A 19,753-nucleotide genomic window follows, 5' to 3' on the forward strand; every position below is an offset into this window, starting at 1 on the left:
CCCACTGGGCGTGCCAGAATTTGTAAGCGACTAAATTTCTCGGTTTGAAATAAATCAAACAAGTAAAATAGTTTCACAAATGTGAATTTGTATTGATGATTGTGTGATACAATTCTCTGGAATTACAAAAGAGTGATCCTCTGATTCGATCTCCTTGCAAAACTTATTGATTAGATTTATGGTAATGTGGATTTGACTTGAACACAAAATATCCTTCAATTTGGTTGAGGGATGGATTGAAGATTACTGAAACGGAATTACAATGAATCTCTGGCTATGAGCTTGTTTAGAAATCCTTTGTTCTTCACGTTCTTTGTGTTCTTCGTGCGTTCTTCGTCTTCGAAGGTTTGTGGTGGAAGTTCTTCGGAGCTTTAGAGGCTTGAATCCGTTGAGCTTCACTGATTTGTGATTTGTTGATATTTTCGGACACTTTTGGCTTGATTCCCGTGAACTTTAGGATCTAGGCAGATGATTTGGATGATTCTGCTTCGAATGTTCTCCGATTTTGGGGTTGAAGTTCTTGAAGTTCTTGAAGGCTTTGAGGCTTGATCTTCGCAGAGCTTTTTTACTTCTGAATTCTGGTCCTCCTAAATGTCTCAGGAAGGCTTCTATTTGTAGAAGTTTTGGGGTGGGTGAGCGATACGTGGCGGAGCTTGATTGGTGACACATGTCACAGCTTGATTGGTCCGCTTAAGTCATCGCTCACACGTGCGAGGTTGCTTGAGTCATCGCTTACACGTGCGCTGATGCGTGATTGGTTCTTGCATGACACTTGGCAAATTTCTATTGGCTTCTGAATAGTGATAGCAAAACCTAGCAACAATACATGGTGCTCTGTAATTAGCTGTATTTTGTGGACTTGATAATGTGACGTGTCAGCTTGTGATAGGTCGGGAATTTTCCCTTTCTACAATATTGTTTGGGCCCTTAACGTGCGAACCCAACATCATTTTGGGGTCGTTACAAATCGAGTCCTTACAGGAGTAATTTGAAAAGTCTCATTCACAGCATGTTAAGAGTAAACTGAAACTAAAATTTTACATTTTTCTTTGCTATTTAGCCAGCATTAGAAGTCAGAGACGAAAGCAACTTCATAGGGTGAATGGCAAAATTTGATCATTGAGACGGAAAATTAATAAAATGGTTTGTGTATAAGAATGGAGAGTATGCCTGTTCTGAGAAATCCAATGGAAGGAGGAGAGGGCGGTGTGAGTATCGAATTGGTGGACGTTGAGAGAGCAGACGGAGGAGACATGGGAATGAGGTATGGAATTGAGAGGAGGAGGTGAGGTTTCACTTTTAGAGCCTTTTTCTTTGGACTCCTCCTCAGTTGTGGCAATGGTGTTTATACTTAATAGTTGTAGCAAAGGAAGCTGGACTGCAGGAGAGCTAAGAATAGAGGAAACATTTAAGAGAGCAGAGCTTGAGACTACTAACTACTGAGTCCACCAATAATAAAAGTGTGTTTGGGAGATGTTCTTACTTGGGTCAATAAGCATCGTCATTGTGGTTTTTTTGGCTTTGTTTTAGATATCATTTACTTTGACACAAAAATTAAAAAACTTAGATAGGACATATGACATAAAATTAGAAATTCAATTTATAATTTAATTAGATTTTCACTCAGTTTTCGCTATATAATATGATTTTATTTACATATTTTATTTTTTCTCAAAAATACTTGTTTTCTACTCACTCTTTTATATTCCCGTATTTGCACATCCATTTTATTACATTATTGTTGGATCCATCTCATTATAAACGGAAAAAATACCTCCAATTTATCCTGCCCCAGCTTGCTTGCCCTCACATTTTGCGAATATGCCTTGCCCCTAGGCGCAGGACTGAATTAAACTTTGCCTATACAACCTAAGGACCCAGATTGAAGAAAGCCCATTACTAACAAATAGAATATATTGTATCTTTTGTCTTATAAAACATTTATTATTATTTTTAAATTATCCTCTCTTTGAATGTTGTGGATTCTAATTATTTGTTACACTCTATTTGTAGTAATTTAAGAGTAAAATTTTTCAATCTCCCAAATGCATGAAAGTTGAACAAACTACTACTTTATCTATCTATCAAAATTAGAATCGAGATTAATAGTTTTCTTTTATGCAAATTCATTACTGAAATCCATCATTCATTATCAAAAGTTAAACAAATATTATTTAGTTAATATGTAAAATATAAGAAAAAGCTCAATTTAAAGTTGTCAACTTAGTTCCGAAAATGCATTAAATCGACATTGCTCTTAAAAGGAGACTGAACATTTCCAACCGGACTCTACCCCATTATCATACCTAAATTGTAACATGTGCTAATGTGCGTCAACTTGAGTTGACATTTTAACATGTCTGAGTAAAAATTGACTTTTTTTTATGGGTCTAAAAAATCTTAATCATACCTGTTTTTATTTTTAGTGATTAGATGAGAAATTGCACAAACCATTCCCCTTATAGCACTTCAAACAGCGACGTCGTTTTTATTTTTTTTTTGTAGTACTAACTATAATGGCGACTTTTCCGTTTGTAGCATCTAAAGACTAGATTAGATTAGATGTAACAAATGCTTTCGGTCAGTAGGCGTTTAAAAAAGAAAAAGAAAAAAGCGATTTGATAAGGCGCCATTATACATGTTGCATCGACAAGTTACTGCCGTGATAAGAAATACTTGGTGAACACTTTTTCACCCAAGGTTCACGCTTCAAAGGACAGCACCCTATACATAGCGCCATTGCTAAACCCCAAAAAGTCTGCAAATTGTTTGGATTTCTCAGTCTCTCTGTTTTAGCGGGCGCAATGGTATACATTACCTCTTGGGACGAGTTCGTCGAGCGATCCGTACAGTTGTTCCGTGCCGATCCCGATTCTGTATGTTTTTTCTTTCTTTCTTCCTTCCACCTTCTGTTTGTTTCCCAAGAAAATTGTAGGAAAACCTGATAAACAACAGTATTATTCTATTTTTATGGATAACTCTGCATAGTAAGCCAACGCTTGGATTTTATTTTTAAAACGAAATCATATAATTTAGGGTTTGACTGATATAGTTAATCTAATTCTTTTTTGGAAAATTGGGGTATGTAGACGCGGTATGTGATGAAGTATCGGCACTGCGACGGTAAATTGGTTCTCAAGGTCACTGATAATCGAGAGGTTTGACTTCTTTCTTTTATTATTAATTTATTTATGTGTTATTTTAGATCAAGTATCACTATTGTTTTAGCTTACTGTGATTCAAATGATATTTATGTGTTTGGTTTTATTGTACCCATATGAGTGACTAAAAAACATATTATTTCTTGCAACAATTATTTAGTTATGAATGCTATGATTTTTAGTTTCAATCTATGGCTTGCTTTCACTAGCAAAGATCGGAATTCTATATATGTTGAATCAACTGCTAGATTTTAGGTTCAATTAGGGAATCTTATTGTCTATTTAGGGTGTAAAACAATTAGGGGTGCTTTGGGGGTTCAGTGGTGTCCAAAGCAACAGACAATGGGAGTGGAGTCTGATGCTTGATCTCAAATTCAACACCATGACTTAGGTTACCACACGATTTGTGTATGTGTTTGTTGATCTCAAATTCAACACTGTGACATAGCTACACGTTTTGTGTGTTTTTTAACTTCCTTTTTGATGTAAAAAGGGTTAGAACAATAAAATATATCTAGAGAGAGGAATGGAGTTGAATTGGTGATTGATAATTGTCACTGTCTAGTCAGGAGTCTCTTGAGTAGTGCTTTGCACTTGTTAGAGATTCAATACAGTTGGAGTTTAAGGCATGGAGATTGACTTGATAACTGATTCATGCAACAGAAGGGACTTTCTAGAGATTCTCTTCTGACTAGATTAGAGAGTACTCTCTTCCCCTGCTTGAGTGAGAGTGGAAGGCTTCAATGAATATATCACCTTTGGAATTTTAGAGCTAGTTATTACTGGAATGTTACATTACTTTCATTTAATTCATGCAATATTTACTTATTAAAATAAAATGGGGCTAGTGTTCAATGGCATGATTTTATAGATCAGGTAGTTTAGAACCTTAAAGTCTTCCCTTTTCATCCAAGCATGGTAATTGTGAGAGTGAGTTGGAAATAGTATCACAAGTTGGTTTAGATTTTAAATTCAATCCAATTAAGTGACAGAGGATAAACAGTATGATTGGTTTTTATTTGAGAAGTGCAGCATTAATTTCAAGATTGCTTTGTAAATACTTTGTAATGTGATCAGTTACTAAAGAGTTGATGGGAAAAAGGATTATTGTTTGGATATGGTCATAATTGGTTTGTGTTGAGAAGGCTCAGCTGATTATCAGTTTGTACTACGCAGAATAACATGGTGTTTGTACAATCAACCTATAGAGTTAGCTTTAGGGACAGTTAGTCTTTGTTATTTGGAGTCTTGTGCTCAAGGAATGTCAAACCTGAGTGATAGAGTGGAAAAACATCCAAAAAACTGACCAGTTTCATAATTTTTTTTTATTGGTAAGTTATAGATGCATCAGTTGAATTTTGAACCCAAGATCTCACCCTCCACATTGTTTTTACAAGTTGAGGAGATGCCATTTGAGCTAGAGCTTACTAGTATGCTCAAGTGGTAAACCTTGAATTAGTCATTCTCTAAATATCGGAATCCCTAACTAAGCTAATATTGAGACCTTTTAATGTGTTTCTCACAAGAAAAATGTGATGTATGTTTGGTGGTTCTTTGGTAGTGCCCAATTTCATGTTTGTTTGCTATAATTTTCTTATTTGTACCTTGCTTGACAGTCTTCATGTTTAATGGTGTCAAAATGCACAACTGTTTTTGCTTAGGAGCACAACTTTCTTAGAAGCTTAGAAGAATGATTGGATGAGTATATGTCAAGAAAATGCCAAGAGCCTTGTAGCTCAACTGGCACCTTCTATTGAATTATCAAAAAGAATATATGTCAAGAAAACTCATGTAGATTTTTAGATGAAAGTCATTTAAAATATAAATAAATCCATCTATCCAAAAAAATAAATAAATAGGATGACATTAAAATGAGTTATCCTTTTTAAAGTATCACCTTTGTTATTGAATATCTAGTTTAGAAAGCTTATCAACTCGTGCGTCACTTCTTTATAACTTTGGACAACTGATCTATCACTAGGAAGCATGGATGCTTCATTTGGCTCATCGTACCCTCCGTGTCATATTATAATTTTTTTGAAATTGCTTGTGTCGTACCCGTGTTCATGGTTCCTAGATCTATCATTTCTGGGTACTGATTTTTTTAAGCAGTATAACATCTTGATAGCTGTCTGGGAATTGAGAGTAGATTTTGGGTCGGAATTTTTGTCCAATATATAGTGCTGGGAGGTTAGAGGACATCTTTCTTTCTCTTTTCTTGATGAATCTTGATAGCTGTCTGGGAATTGAAAATTGGTTGTGGCTGTAAATTTTGTCCAATATATATTTTGGGAGGTTTTCCGGATTCTGAGGTGTCAGAAGAAAATAACCTATGCTTGCTTATGTTGTGAAGGTAAATTTTAAGCCACGAGCCTTGTAACTCAACTGGCACCTTTTGGTCTTTCTAATGGAGATGTCCAAGATTCAAATCCCCCCAACCCCTCTCTATCGAATTATCAAAAAAGAAAAAATTTATGTCATATGCATTATTTGAAGCATATGCATCATAAACCTGGATTTAGTCGACTTAGTGCTAGATATTGGATTTGGAATGTTTTTGCACACATGATATAGTCCTGGATTTGAGGAGAACCTGTGTTTCACTCATATTGTTGAACATTCCTGTTATCAGAAATTTATCTTTTTATTTAGTAACCGGTTACTCATACAATGGGTTCTTTTGTTTTTTCACCAGTGTCTCAAGTTTAAGACAGACCAGGCACAGGATGCTAAGAAGATGGAGAAGCTTAACAACATTTTCTTCACTTTGATGGCTCGGGGTCCTGAAGGTATTATCTTCTTCTTCTTCTTCATCCTTTTTTCAATAAACCTGATGGTATAATCTTATTTTAAGCTTCTTTATGAAATTTATGGTGCATTGGGGCATTCTGTGGAAGTAACAGTTGAACATAAAAATTTAGAAATGGAATTACAAAATTGATGTATCATTGTGAGTTATCAAAACATTAACCAGTATATGTTTTATGACATTTAAATCTTTCCCTAATATTTTTTTTTTTTGTAATAATTAACTCAAAGTAGAGAAACTGGTTTCAAATGCTCTGCAAAATGCAATTGTTTACATATACAATTTTCCCCCATGGGATGTCCATGCACATTCTTGTAAAGTTCCATAATGTTCTGGAACAGTACAAACAGTTGAAGCAGCTTCTGTTAGTTTAAAACTGCAAATTAGTGCTCGTGTGGACGACATTTTGAACGTGTTATTCTGGTTCCCCAGTATATCATTGATTTTGATTATGGTTTGTGATCACAAGTTGTACTAACTAAAACCTGTTCTGCTTCCTCATTGTGCAGCGGATGTAGCAGAAGTTACTGGGAAGGAACAAATAGATGCACAGCCAACCAAGAAGGGAAGAGGAAGAAAACAATAAATTTGTTTGCTACTAGACATATAGGTTTTTGGACAAATTTTAGTTGATATCATGGATGATTTGCAAAATCTACTGTTCTGAAAATTTGTTAAAGCCATGGTAAAATGAAATTTTCCTGGGGGATTTAATAGATGCTTCTCTCCCCTAATGATTGTTTGATCATACAGGATTATTGATGCTTTTCACTTTGCGTATTCGGGTTCTTGTGCAGTCATTTAATTTCTTGTTTCAAGCTTTCTGAATCAATTGCCAGGTTTATGGTTGGCATTTTGGCATCAATTCGCTACCACTTGCCACCATGTCTAACATCTCTTCCAGTTGTTCTAGTTTCTTTTACTATGATTCATGCTTCTTCAATCTGGTAGTTTCAACATGAATAAAATGCGCAATCTTTTTAAGCTTTCATTAATTAAGATATTTCTGATAATAAATATTTTCCAGTTTCCCATTATTCAATATGTGGTGTACAAAAAATCTTATCAATATCAAAAAATCCAAAACTAAATTGGCATGGCTAGAGTAGTGAATAGGATGTTTCAGATGGCCTGGCATTGGCAACTTGAACAGAACAAAGTAGGGTATCCCTCTCCCCCGTGTCAGTCTCTTGTGCTCCACTAGTAAGAGGAACGCAATCTTGGTGATGCCATTATTGGCAATAATGGGTTACGGAAAAAATTAGATGTATATGCAAGTGTATGTTTATGTAGTTCTCTGACCAATTCACACTTATTGAGATTTTGCTGTCCTGGTTGTAAAAGGTCTCGAACTCTGATGGAATCGATTTTGAGAGATTGGTAAAAGATTCACTTGTAGCCTTTCAAAGACATTTAATTTCTAGTTTATTGCATTACATGGGTAAAAAAGACTAGGACTCCAAAGACCCGGCTCGAAACGTGAATTTTGCTTGGTCGAAGAACAGAACCTGTTGTTGGAGAACGATTCTTGGTCTTGCAAATGGGAGTGTTTTAAAACCATTGACGTGCCAGGTAAAAAGTGTGCACTGGGGTGTTACCTGATAATTTCATTTCCTAGTGCTAGTGCATTTTAATGTGTTTGATAGCGTGCATTTTTAGGTAGGTAAGAAAATATGGAAACATGGCCAGAATGACGGAAAGTTTTTTATATGGGCTTACGCGTCAGCGTTCCACGTGATATGGATGATGAGGCATGCTTACCTACTATACTTCTGCCAATGAGAATAGAGATAGAAAATAATTATTGAAATAACAAGGGCATCTTTATAGTAATCGGGCAAAGTGGAAGGAAAGATTATAAAGAAATAATCTTTCTTTGTGTTTAGTTAAAACTCGAAAAAAATCAGAACCATATTTGGACTAGCATATCATATGGGATTTCTGCCAATTTGGTACACTAACATATATTCCTCTTGTATAACGTGTAGCCATTTTAGATTGAACATAAAGTCATTGAATCCATCAAAATCCATGACTGCTAGACAAAGCAGTAGATTTTGGTGGGAGATGAGACAATTTTATTTATTTAAAATTAAAAATCTCAAAGATTTCAGGGCAAGTCTGTGTGAGCAGTGTAGATAAAGATAAAGGGCCCAAAACCAAACGTAAACATGTTTTACCATTGTTGTAGTCCTAAATAATATAAATCATGGCCGTACCTCAAAAGCATGATATATATGTCCAAACAGATCCCGAAGCAGTTACTTTTGCTTTTCTTTTGCTTTATCAGGCCATTAAAAAGTAAAGTACTAATTCCATGTGACATAAAAAGCTTGTGAATTCTACTCCCTTTTTATTTTTGCGCTAAGAAAGATAACTGAAAAAGTGAAAACAAAAAGCTCTAAGAAAAATATTCTTCAAATGAAAAAGATAAAAAGAGAGAAAGAGATGGAGAGAATGTTTTATAGTGGGCAAACGAGAGCAAGGACAAAGTGCATTGTCTTCTTTATGAATGGGCGGTACGTTCCGAGGCATGGGTGGGGTTACCAGGTGCAGGGAGCTCCATAGCTATCTTGGCATCAAGCAGCTGCACCATATTCTCTTTTATGTTTAAGGGTATTTTTAACTCTAAATTAAAAATACAGTTTATCTTACTATTTAATTTATTTTTTATTATTATTTATAAGTTTTATGGTATTTTTTGATATTATCTATGAATTTTATTGTATTATTTTAGTTAATTTTTATTTTTATTTATAGTATTTTTAGCAATTTTTTTTTTAATTTTAACAAAATAAATAGAATAAACTTAAATAGAGTTAGATTTTTGATTCCTTTTGCCGTTGTGGACACTCATCTATGACTATTGACTATGACTATGGACATGTGGGCTGGAGGGTTTAATTACTTATTAATTCCTTAACCCGGCAAGAAGGGTGAAAATCAGGGCAAAAAAGTGAAAAATAAAGCTCAACTATACACTGTTGGAGATTCCTCAAGAAAAAAAAAAGGAATACAAAGAGGAAGGAAAAATATGATTGATTTGAAAAAAGAAGAAGAGAGCATTGGTTTTAAAATTAAAAGAATAGAGTAATGAACAGAATATGCCACCCCATCCACCCCTATGCTATGGAGGTAGCTAGCTAGCTTCAACATAACGTTAGACAATCCAATATGTTCCTGCTCCTCAAAATTATATATTTCTGATCATCTTAAATGTGCAGACATATATAGCCTTTTTAAAAACAAAAGAAGGAATAAATAAAGCTGCCATGTCAATGAGTGTAGTGAATTCTTTTTATTTTAGAATAAGGATGTGTATAATCTGCGCTGGAAAAAAAGAATAAACTCCAATAAAGTTATCCTTTATTTCATATGGACAAACCAAATAGTTCTCAATTAATTAATTTGGACTTTATTGTGTCATTGAAATCTTGCATATGAGTACAAACTGATATCTCTTCTCCTTTACAACCCTCCTATTACTTTTCGAAAAATACAAACACACATAATTATGTAATGCATATATGTATCTTACTGCTGAAAATTCTGTGTTTTTTTTTTTTTTTTTGGCTTTATTCATCCTAATGTGAAATATAATGATGTATCTATGATACAAAATATTTCTTATAACAATTATATTAACTCATCCATGTAACAACTCAATGACTAAATGTTGTATAATTTTATTTTATGTCATTTTTGTCATAATTTGACTCACTAACTTATATATGATATTCACTTATTGAGTTGTTATAGGAATAAAAGTTGATATTATTGATAAAAAAAAACTTTCACTAGTTGTAGGCATCATATATTGGTTTATAGAATATTTGTGGCCTAAACTCCTTATCCTAGTTTGTATAGTAAAATGTACCATGATTTGTTTTTTCAGTATAATAGAAAGAAAAAAAAATTGAAATTGCAACGTCCAATCGAAATACCACAAATTCTACATGACTGAGACAAGAGGTATTCAATAATCCAGATGGAGAAACAGTACATATTGAAAACATTTTGGGTGGCATGTGGAGACAATGGTTATCGGTTAACAACATATAGCCCTGTCTGCATTTTTCTTCCCCAACAATAAACATGATATAATTTTCAGAGAGGTCAATGCACATGCTAAAAATGTTGGAACAACTTTGTCAATGAGTTCGGTAAGTGCTTTTGACACAAAGAAAGATTAACCAACTTGAGCCATTCGAATAAGATTCAAAAAAAAAAAAAAAAAGATCTATCCAGTATCTACGTACTATATATAAAAGATCCAACTTGACCTTTGGATCTTAATCCAACAGCTCCAATTAATTAATAAATCAGCTTGATTCTAATCATGGACAACTGTCTTGGGTCCATGTCCTAAATACTAAGCTCCATATATATATAATAGAATTTGATATAAAGTTGTGAATAGTAGCTAGACAAGTTTGGTAAGGAGGCATGATCTTTGTCACCTCGACAATGTTAGAAATTTTGGCTTCTTTACTAGCTATTGATGTTGAAATTTCTGCAATAATATAGGTGTGACATATATATGGATTATTGTTTCAAAGAACATTAATCCAAACTTTGACCAAATAGTCAAATTTTACCGTCCAGAAAAGGTCCCTGGTTTGTCTTTTCGTTTTGTTCCATATTTTTAATATATATAGCATGCATGTTCATAGTTCATAGTTCATAGAACCTACCTCGTCTCGTGGAAGAATAGGTATGGGATAGAGTTTAGAGAAATTAAGAAAGGAAAATACAATACCTCAGTTTATTAATTATGACTTTCAACAACAAATTAACGGTTTCTTTTGCTATTATACTATTCGTTTATCGCTTTGAAGTTGCACAATATCAGCATTAATTAGTTTAATTTAACATATCATTTTGATCCTTTTGCATAATAAGAGGGCGAAGTTTTTCAGGAGGCTTTATAAAGAAATACCAGATTTATTATTTTAATATATATTAACAAACCCAAACAAGACTGTTGATTTTTTTGACAAATACAGAAAAGCACAGTTTAATTAAATATGTCCAGTTTTTTAATGTTAAGTTCTTTAGAATAAACAACAATTTTTCCATCAATTTTACACTTTAATTTATCATCTTTCAAATCATTTTCTTTTAAACTACTGTATCAACAAGTAACGAAAATATCAATTCAAGAGTCCTATTACTTTAAGTAATTTTAATATAAAAAATCATCCAATTCTATATTTAGATTAAAAGATAGAAAAATATTATTAATTTTAATATTTGATATACTTGCATACTTATGCTTAAATTGAATACAAGCTTATTTTATCGGGTAAAGTTAATTGATACTCTAAGGGTATTGATTTAAAAAATATTTTTAGAAATTCTTTCTTTAAGCAATTTTTTTATTTTCTATAAAATTAGTATTAAAACTTTTTTAAAATGATTCATTTTCCAAGGGCACCTGTTAATTGAAACCTATTTTCCAAGGGCACATGGTATGATTTTGATAACTATATTGGTAGCGAATTCGTATAATATAGTTGCATTCTTTGTAGGACAAAGTTGAAACATTACCATATTTTGAAAATCTAACTGTTGAATTTCATGTTCTTTACGCTCTTAATACACATGTCAAATTTTGTATCAATTGGATATTATTTACTATATGATCTATAAGTTTATTTTCTATGCATAATTTTAAACTACAAAAAATTGCAATTTAAAAAATTTATTGATGATATAGCTATTGATCTTTAATTTTCTAGAAAATTTTCAAGCATAGAGAATAGAAGAAAAAGATGTCATTCAATGATGGATTTGTCAAAATTCGCCTCCAAGAAAAAGATATTAAGTAAGGTTGTAACCTAAGGTTACAACTAATTTTGTAGCTAAATTTTATCTTTCTTTGTAATGGTGTGTAATATTTAGGGTATCCAGGAGACCTGGTGACCCGCTCAACCCGACCAACCCGCCCGAGTCCAACCCGCCGCCACCCGATCCGACGACTCCAAGGGTCGGACGCGGGTTCCAAACTGTCAAACTTGACCCCAGGCAGGTCGGTTGGCGGTTTTGCATTTCAAAACCCGTGAAACTCAACCCGAACCGATACCTTTAACGTTTCTGGCGAAATATTACGCAACCCAAACCAATCTCAAATACCTTTAAATGTTTTCGGCGAAATATTAAGCAACCCAAACCAAATCTCCAATACCTTTAACGTTTCCGGCGAAATATTTAGCACACCAGACCAAATACGACGAGATCTCGACGTTATCCGACGAAATCTAGGCCAGATCTCGACAGATCCGGCCAGATTTCAGCCAGATCTCGCTGGATCCGGCCAAAATCGGCCCTGGCGATGAAAACCGAAACCGACCCAATATAACTCGAAACCGACAAGACCCAAACCGAAAAATCCGGCCAAGTCGTCCGGGTCGGTTTCAGGTCATATTTTAATCCACCCGACTAAGTCGAGTTGGGTCCGGGTTGGGCACCCCTAGTAATATTGTAAGATTAATTTTACCATATTTACTCTTTAAAACACCCCCCTCAAAAAAAAAAAAAATTAAAAATTAAAACAATAATCAATTGTTCTTTGTTTATATAATAAATAGTTGGACTCTACATCACGGTTCCGATTAATGCAATTAAGGAATCGAATTCTACTTTATAAATCTAGTTTAATATGATATCAAACTATACATACAGTACTATATATAGTGTTACATTATAATCTTGAGACAAAAGTGAAGTTAAGAAAGCACCAAATCTATTATGATATTGGATATAAGAGATAGCATCAAATTGAGAATCATGTTAAAAAGAAAAGCAAAAAATTTTATAGAAGTCAAATTAATTTATTAACACGCATATATTCATTAGCATTTATATAAAACTGTTATTGGACAATTTGTTAAAAGTGCATTCTGTTAAATTAATTAAACTCATGTAAATAAGAGAAGAACATTTTAAATGTTATGACTTATAAATCGGCATTCAATTTAGTATTAGGTTAGGTATGTCATAAAAAAAAAAGAGTATAATATTGGGAGAGCTCTTCGCTGCAATTATTAATACTATTGTTTTGATAAGTCTTAGCTGCAATTATGATGATCATGCCTTATATATATATGTTAATGTTTATGACTCCTAGTTCTAGATAAATTCACTACTATAGTATATGTGTTTTTGTTGCCAAGCAGCAGCAGCAGTAGGAGTAATATTTATGAGTATAAGGATGATGGTAATGATGTCAAATAAAGTGTGCACGCTCGCCAAACTCCAAATCCAATGTTGTAATCTTCCAACAAAGAGCCACGACTTCGGACGCACACAAAACTTTACTGTTGTTCATACATTTTATTTTATTTTATGAGGGCATTATTGTCACGCAAAAAGCTGTCAGGTACTACAATTTAATAATATATATGCCTCTATCTATCCTCCAATTTTGTAGCCTAAATTAGGGATAACTCCAAATTGCTGCATTATATATTTAATTTTAATTAAGGGAAATGAATTCCTCATCGCGAATGCTAAGCCTAAGCATAATTAAACGGTAAAGTTTAGAGAGAGAGAGAGAGCAAAAAGTCAACTAGGATGGGACCCAGTGGGACCAGGCCTTGTCAGTCACCGAACTAACAGTAACAGTAACAGTAACAGTAACAGTAACAAAGTGTTCCCACAGCGCAAAGAAGATATATAGCAAATTCATTATTATAACTATCAGAGACTTCAAGGGCAGTACTGGTGGCAGCAGTCAAACAACAAAACCTTGGGGCACGTGTCAGACTTTTAGCTCGTTAATTTACACGTGTCATTATCGCATTCGTTGATTGTTGCAACGGCTATATTGGGATTCTCTCTCTCTCTCTCTCTCTGAGGAGGACCGTTGTGGGGTCGGGTCCGGCTGATGATATATATATATATATTTTTTTTTTTGAGAATCTAATGATATTTATTTATTTGAATCAGGCAGGCGGACAGTTTGATATTAAGCTCACCCTCCTATATCCATATTCCATATTATTAATAATAATAATAATAATAATAATTCTTAACCCAAAAAATAATAATAATAATAATAATAATAAGCATTTTATTTTTACCCGCGCATATAGACAGACTATAGTGAGAAAAAAAAAAACACTTGAAAGTTGAAACCAAACTAAAAACAAAGTCCTCCAGTTTATTGCTTTTTTTGGCCTCTCTCTCTTTTTGTCTTTTCACTTTATTTTCTGTTGTCTTTTTTTCTTTTTCCCAAGTATTAGGCTCTTTTTCCCTCATCCCATGTGACAACAGTTGGGTCTTCTTGACTTTTCAATGTCATTATTAATAAATTATTTTATAAAAAATTTGACATTATTTTCGTCAAAACAATTAACTACTTTTTATATTTTTATAACTTAGTGCGCTGGTCACTCCATAAGTATAAGTGCTTGTGGGGTGTAGGGAACAAAGATCGAGGTTCAAATCTCTAGGAGGGAGTTTTACACACATATACACTTAAATTAAATTAGAGTAGAAATTCTATCTTTTAAAAAGTATATATATATTTTCTAAGTCCGTTAACTTTTCCTTTTTGGTGTAATATATGATGGCAAAGGTTTATGATTATTGTAAATCACTTTGCTTTAAGGGATCATCAAACCCATCATGATAACTATTGAATTCCACACACACACACACAAAAAATAAAAAATAAAAAAAAATCCTAAAAAATTATCTTTTTGCCTTAACAAAATGGGTCTCCTAATGAATTATTACTAGTCATATTCTTTGGTTATGTTGTCAATCAAAATGATATTTAACCCGATTCTTTTAAGTGGAAAATCCTCTTATTTGTTTGCTGATCTACAAATTGAATGAAACTATTTACATTGCATTCCAGTTAATGGTCAAATCTCAGGCAAGTTTTGGGAATACTAAAACATATCTCTATAGACAAAAAAGAAGAAGAAAACACTCCAACGTTTAATAAAAAGAAAACATATATAAATATAAAAATTTTGTAAAAACTTTTACATAAGTGTGGAAAGAAAAAGGGGGGAAAAACACAAGAGAGAGAATGCCAGAAATGAAAAAAAAAAAAATTATATTCAAATATGAAATTTGATCTTATAAGAGTTGATGTAATCTAAACATCCTATAGAGAGGATGTGTACAAAAAAAGAGAGGAGTTTAATCGTTTGATGAGAGGGGGGGGGGGGGGGGGGGGGGTGTGTTGGTTTCATTTTGTTGATCTGGTTAAGTTGGTTGGGTGAAAATCTACAAAACCCAACATCCACCCAATCATTTCGACCAGCCATTATGTTTGACATTATCCATCACCCTTTGGATCAGACAGATCAAGCATAACTCGTATGACCAACCCTAGCTGATATGAATCATATGATAGTTGTACATGTTAAACTAGAGAAAATAATTATATTATTTTTTAAAAGAAATGTTTTAATCACATTTACTTAAAAAGTTTGATTTTTAAAATAAGACCAATAAAAATAATTAAAAGTGTAATTATTTAGTTTTCCAAGTCCGGGAGTAATGTTCACTCCTTTTACATAATAGTTGGTTTCGTTAATAAAATTTAGGACAAGAATCACCATTCATGTGAAAAGAGAGAGTGTTATGCCTAGAGTATTGAATACTTTTCCATTTTAAGAGAAAATCTATGTGATACACTTTTGCATGCGTTTTTTCACTCCTTCATGAGGTAATAAGCTATAATTGGTGTGTAACGGAAACATGTGACAATGGAGAGTCTTGTGAAAGTATAAAAAAATTTCTATATAACCGGTGAACTAGACTCGCCTCTCACATAAGATGCAATAATTTCATTTAGAAGTAATATTACATCAATCACAATATATCATCTATACAAGTTGTGAAACTATGCATATGTAATAAAACTGTAGAAAAATGTCACTGATATCTAATAAAATTTACGCATAGGAAGAGTATAATTAAAAATATGGGATTTTTACTTTAGCACATAGTGTTAATCTAATTTTTTGGACTTCTAAGTTATAAACAATTAAGATCCAAGTATATACATTCTCAAGAAAAAAAAAAGGATCCAAGTATATAGGTTTTTCAGAAATTAAACAGTGTCTTAATATTTTTATTTGATACTCAAAGGGGAGGGGGGAAATGGAAAACAGTGTCTTAATATTGTTCATAAAAAAATTTACGGATTAAATCATTCACCATGCACATGATAATGATTCAAAATTACTAATGATGTAAACAAAATTATGTGCACATCAAATAAAATAATCAAGTAATAGAAGGTTTGGTTTGTCATAAACCTAAAATATAGGAGGTCAATGAAACAGACACTCATTTTAGGTAATATTTGAAAGAAGAAAAAGCTCAGAAAATCATAATGATAAAAGGGAAAAAATTAGAAAGAATATTAAAACAGTGTTTGAATTCACATGCTCAGTACAAGTTGTGGGGGGTGTAGCAGGAGTAGTGGTACAGGTGTAAGAAATCACAACAAACATATGTGTATATGGTAAGTCCAACTCTAAACACACCCTATTGACAGCAAAGACAAACTTACCAAGCACACAGTTTTCGTGGAAGTCGTAAAGCTGAAGTTGAGAGATAGAAGACTTATTAATTATAAAACTAAAACAAACAATAAAAATAAAATTAAAGGCTGAAATTAGGGAAAGAAAAAGAGTATAACAAAGGTCTTTGCGTGGGACCCGCCTTCAAATCTGTGACAGAGACGGCAGTTTCAATTCTCTCTAGCACTCCTTTTTTTATTTAAAACAAAAAAATGCTCCTTCTCTTTCTTTCTCTCTCTTGAATACTTGCTGTTTTCTCTCTCTCTCTCTCTCTAGATAAATATTAAAATATTGTTCAAGAGAAAGTTGAGAGCTTTGTTTTCTTCTCATTGTGTGAATTCTTAAGCGAAGCAAAGTCTTCTCTTTCACACCTTTCTCAATCTCAAAACCCCATTGAAGAAGAATCTAGGGCTTGAACCACCCTGTCCAAGTCCAACAAGGTCTGTTCTTTTGGTTCCTTTTCCTGCTTTTTTACTCCAAATTTGATCGATTTCTCTTTCTTTCCTTTTTGGAAATAGTTTTTACAAGCTTTAACATCCATCTTGTTCTTTTCATTTTCTTTTTTTTTTTCCTTTTTTTTTTTAATTCAAATTTCACTGACCAGTTGATCAAGGTATTCTGAGTCTCCTTTGCTTTGCAAAATTAAAAGCTTTTGATGTGCTGCAATTCCTGAAATTTAAATGAAAAAACTCAAACTTGGGCCTTTCTTTCTGCGAAAAATAGGATTTTGACTATCTGGGTCTTTGTCTTATCTTATATGGATGGTCATGCATCTATTGTTCAACTAGTTTTTAGTATTTGAAAATTTTGGGGTCTGTTATGGCATGCTTTTGTTAAGTTTTTGGGGTTTGGGTATTTAGGGTTTTTGCTTTGTTTTTTGGTTTTGGGTTGGGAGTTAGTATGGAGGACGTTGAAGAAGCTAACAAAGCGGCCGTAGAGAGCAGCCATAGAGTTCTAAACCTTTTATCTCAGCCCCAAGATCAGGTTCAGTGTAGGAATTTAATGGTTGAGACTGGGGAGGCTGTGTCAAGGTTCAAGAAAGTTGTTTCTATTCTCAATTCTAGAGTTGGTCATGCGAGAGTCAGGATGCCTAACAAAGTCCAAATCCCTTTTCCCCATAGCATCTTCTTAGAGAGCCCACTTTGTAGAACAGACCACCAACCCAAAAATCTGCAATTTCTTCAGTCTAGCTTTTCTGAAAACCCAATTCAAGATATGGGTTCGAATGTTAAAAGTACGTTGTGTTTGGGAAGCCCTTCTTTGGAATTGAGCTCTAATGGAAAAGGTCCTCTCCAACTGACACCATCAGCACACCAATATCATTTCCTCCAGCAACAGCAGCAACAACAACAAAGGTTATTGCTTCAGCAGCAACAGATGAAACACCAAGCGGAAATGATGTACCGCAGGAACAATAGTGGCATTAATCTGAATTTTGATAGCTCTAGTTGTACTCCAACCATGTCATCCACTAGGTCTTTTATTTCCTCCTTGAGTATAGATGGAAGTGTGGCTAACTTGGATGGATCTCATGGAAGTGCTTTCCATTTGATTGGGGCACCACACTCTTCGGATCAGAATTCACAACAGCATAAGAGAAAGTGTTCTGGCAGGGGAGACGATGGGAGTGTCAAATGTGGGAGCTCTGGTAGATGTCACTGCTCAAAGAAGAGGTTAGACTTGTCTTGGACCTTCTAGCTTGCAATTTTGTCTCTTGCGTTGTAATGAGAGAGGATTAAGTTGTTATAATGGATTTTGCTTAATTGGTTAACTATGGTGGCAGGAAACATAGGGTGAAGAGATCAATTAAGGTACCTGCAATCAGTAACAAGCTGGCAGATATACCTCCTGATGATTACTCCTGGAGGAAGTATGGGCAGAAGCCAATCAAGGGTTCTCCTCACCCTAGGTATATCTAATTTCTGAATCTTTATATGGAACTACACTGTCTGTGATGCATGCATTCTTCTCTCAAGTTCTGACATTTAATTTTGTAAATTTTCTGTGCCATTCAACAATTACATTTGCATTCAGGATATTAGTGTTATTGTTGTTGTTTCTTTCCTATCTTTGTCTTGGGAAGCAATTGCAGTGGAACTTAGAAGAACGCTACATGGTTGGCCGTTGTATGGTTTTCTAGGATGTAATGTTCGCTAGTCTCAACTAAAATGCAGTAAGCACGGTCTACTTGCCGAAATAAAAAATTCAATAAGCACAGCCCATAAATTTGTATTTTATCAAGTGATTGGTTTAGATACATCAATGGAAAGAAAAACACTTAATTCTAGGACCTTGAAAGATTTTACTAATGTCTCCCCTGTTTGTTCACAAGAAGTTAACTTTGGCTCTTCTAGTTGGAATCTGAATGCCTGCTGCAGATGTTTGTTCACAGATTACTTCCTTACAATTTTTTTTTTCAGATAGAAATGTTTTCAAACTTACAATTATTGTTTTTAGCTACATTACAAGTAATGCTTGTAGGTGCTGTTGAACCTAAGAAACTGAGAAGCCTTTTCTAAACTTATGCAGGGGATACTACAAATGTAGCAGCATGAGAGGTTGTCCTGCAAGGAAGCATGTTGAGAGGTGCTTGGAAGAGCCTTCCATGCTCATTGTTACCTATGAAGGCGAGCATAACCACCCCAGGTTACCATCACAGTCTACAACCACATGAATGGCATGGAGAGCTTCACCAAGGTCAAGCCCCGCTGTTCAATTTACCAAATCCTTATGTATGGTTGGCTTGGAATGCTCCTGTACATATTTTGCATCTTTTGACCGTGGATATACTTGGAGCAGTTTTTTTTTTTGGCTTTGGAGTGTTTGGCTCCAAGCATTTTAAGCTTAATTGGCAAAGTGGGAATGAAGCCCAGTGCAAAACTGAAGAATTCTGTAAAATTGGGGGGGTTTCAATTGTAAGAACTCTTTCATCTGTTTTAGTAAGCAATGGTTTAAACAGTTTAGGTTTTCTAAATGAATGAATTGCCTCTAAATTGGGAATTCTTGATTTGATGACTATTTTCTTGAGGTTTTTGGTGTTAGATATTGGTTCTCCTTCACATTGGCATGCTAGTTTATTGTTGTGGGTTTAAATTCGTCGCAGTGTGGATACTTTATGTTCGAGTAGCATTAGTAGTTGTGAATGGTAGTGTTTTGCATCTTCTATTACTACAAGATCACTCTTAGAAGGGATAGAAAAAACCAACTAGGAGGTGGAATTTTATGTAATGTGA

The 19,753-nt window shown here is 33.9% G+C and overlaps 2 protein-coding genes across 2 annotated transcripts; both read left to right on the forward strand.

The window, feature by feature from the left end:
• Positions 1-2,667: 2,667 nt before the first annotated feature.
• Positions 2,668-6,753, forward strand: LOC115971941 (signal recognition particle 9 kDa protein-like). The gene is made up of 4 exons (XM_031092059.1): positions 2,668-2,876; positions 3,090-3,158; positions 5,857-5,950; positions 6,480-6,753. Exons 1-4 carry the CDS (start codon positions 2,805-2,807, stop codon positions 6,554-6,556), a joined length of 312 nt encoding a protein of 103 aa, XP_030947919.1. The 5' UTR covers positions 2,668-2,804; the 3' UTR covers positions 6,557-6,753.
• A 10,459-nt stretch (positions 6,754-17,212) lies between these two features.
• On the forward strand, positions 17,213-19,529 carry LOC115972617 (probable WRKY transcription factor 21). Its single transcript, XM_031092948.1, has 3 exons — positions 17,213-18,193; positions 18,304-18,429; positions 19,050-19,529. Exons 1-3 carry the CDS (start codon positions 17,421-17,423, stop codon positions 19,192-19,194), a joined length of 1,044 nt encoding a protein of 347 aa, XP_030948808.1. The 5' UTR covers positions 17,213-17,420; the 3' UTR covers positions 19,195-19,529.
• Positions 19,530-19,753: the final 224 nt, after the last annotated feature.

Source organism: Quercus lobata, chromosome 12 (assembly GCF_001633185.2).
Source record: "Quercus lobata isolate SW786 chromosome 12, ValleyOak3.0 Primary Assembly, whole genome shotgun sequence".
Taxonomy (NCBI): domain Eukaryota; kingdom Viridiplantae; phylum Streptophyta; class Magnoliopsida; order Fagales; family Fagaceae; genus Quercus; species Quercus lobata.

What these genes read in the sequence shown, in the direction of transcription:
- LOC115971941 (XM_031092059.1), top strand. Translation starts at nt 2,805, where the DNA reads ATGGTATACATTACCTCTTGGGACGAGTTCGTCGAGCGATCCGTACAG. An exon ending in TCCGTGCCGATCCCGATTCT is followed by an intron (nt 2,877 to 3,089) that starts GTATGTTTTTTC and finishes TGGGGTATGTAG; the next exon opens with ACGCGGTATGTGATGAAGTA. An exon ending in AGGTCACTGATAATCGAGAG is followed by an intron (nt 3,159 to 5,856) that starts GTTTGACTTCTT and finishes TTTTTTCACCAG; the next exon opens with TGTCTCAAGTTTAAGACAGA.
- LOC115972617 (XM_031092948.1), top strand. Translation starts at nt 17,421, where the DNA reads ATGGAGGACGTTGAAGAAGCTAACAAAGCGGCCGTAGAGAGCAGCCAT. An exon ending in TGTCACTGCTCAAAGAAGAG is followed by an intron (nt 18,194 to 18,303) that starts GTTAGACTTGTC and finishes CTATGGTGGCAG; the next exon opens with GAAACATAGGGTGAAGAGAT. An exon ending in AAGGGTTCTCCTCACCCTAG is followed by an intron (nt 18,430 to 19,049) that starts GTATATCTAATT and finishes AAACTTATGCAG; the next exon opens with GGGATACTACAAATGTAGCA.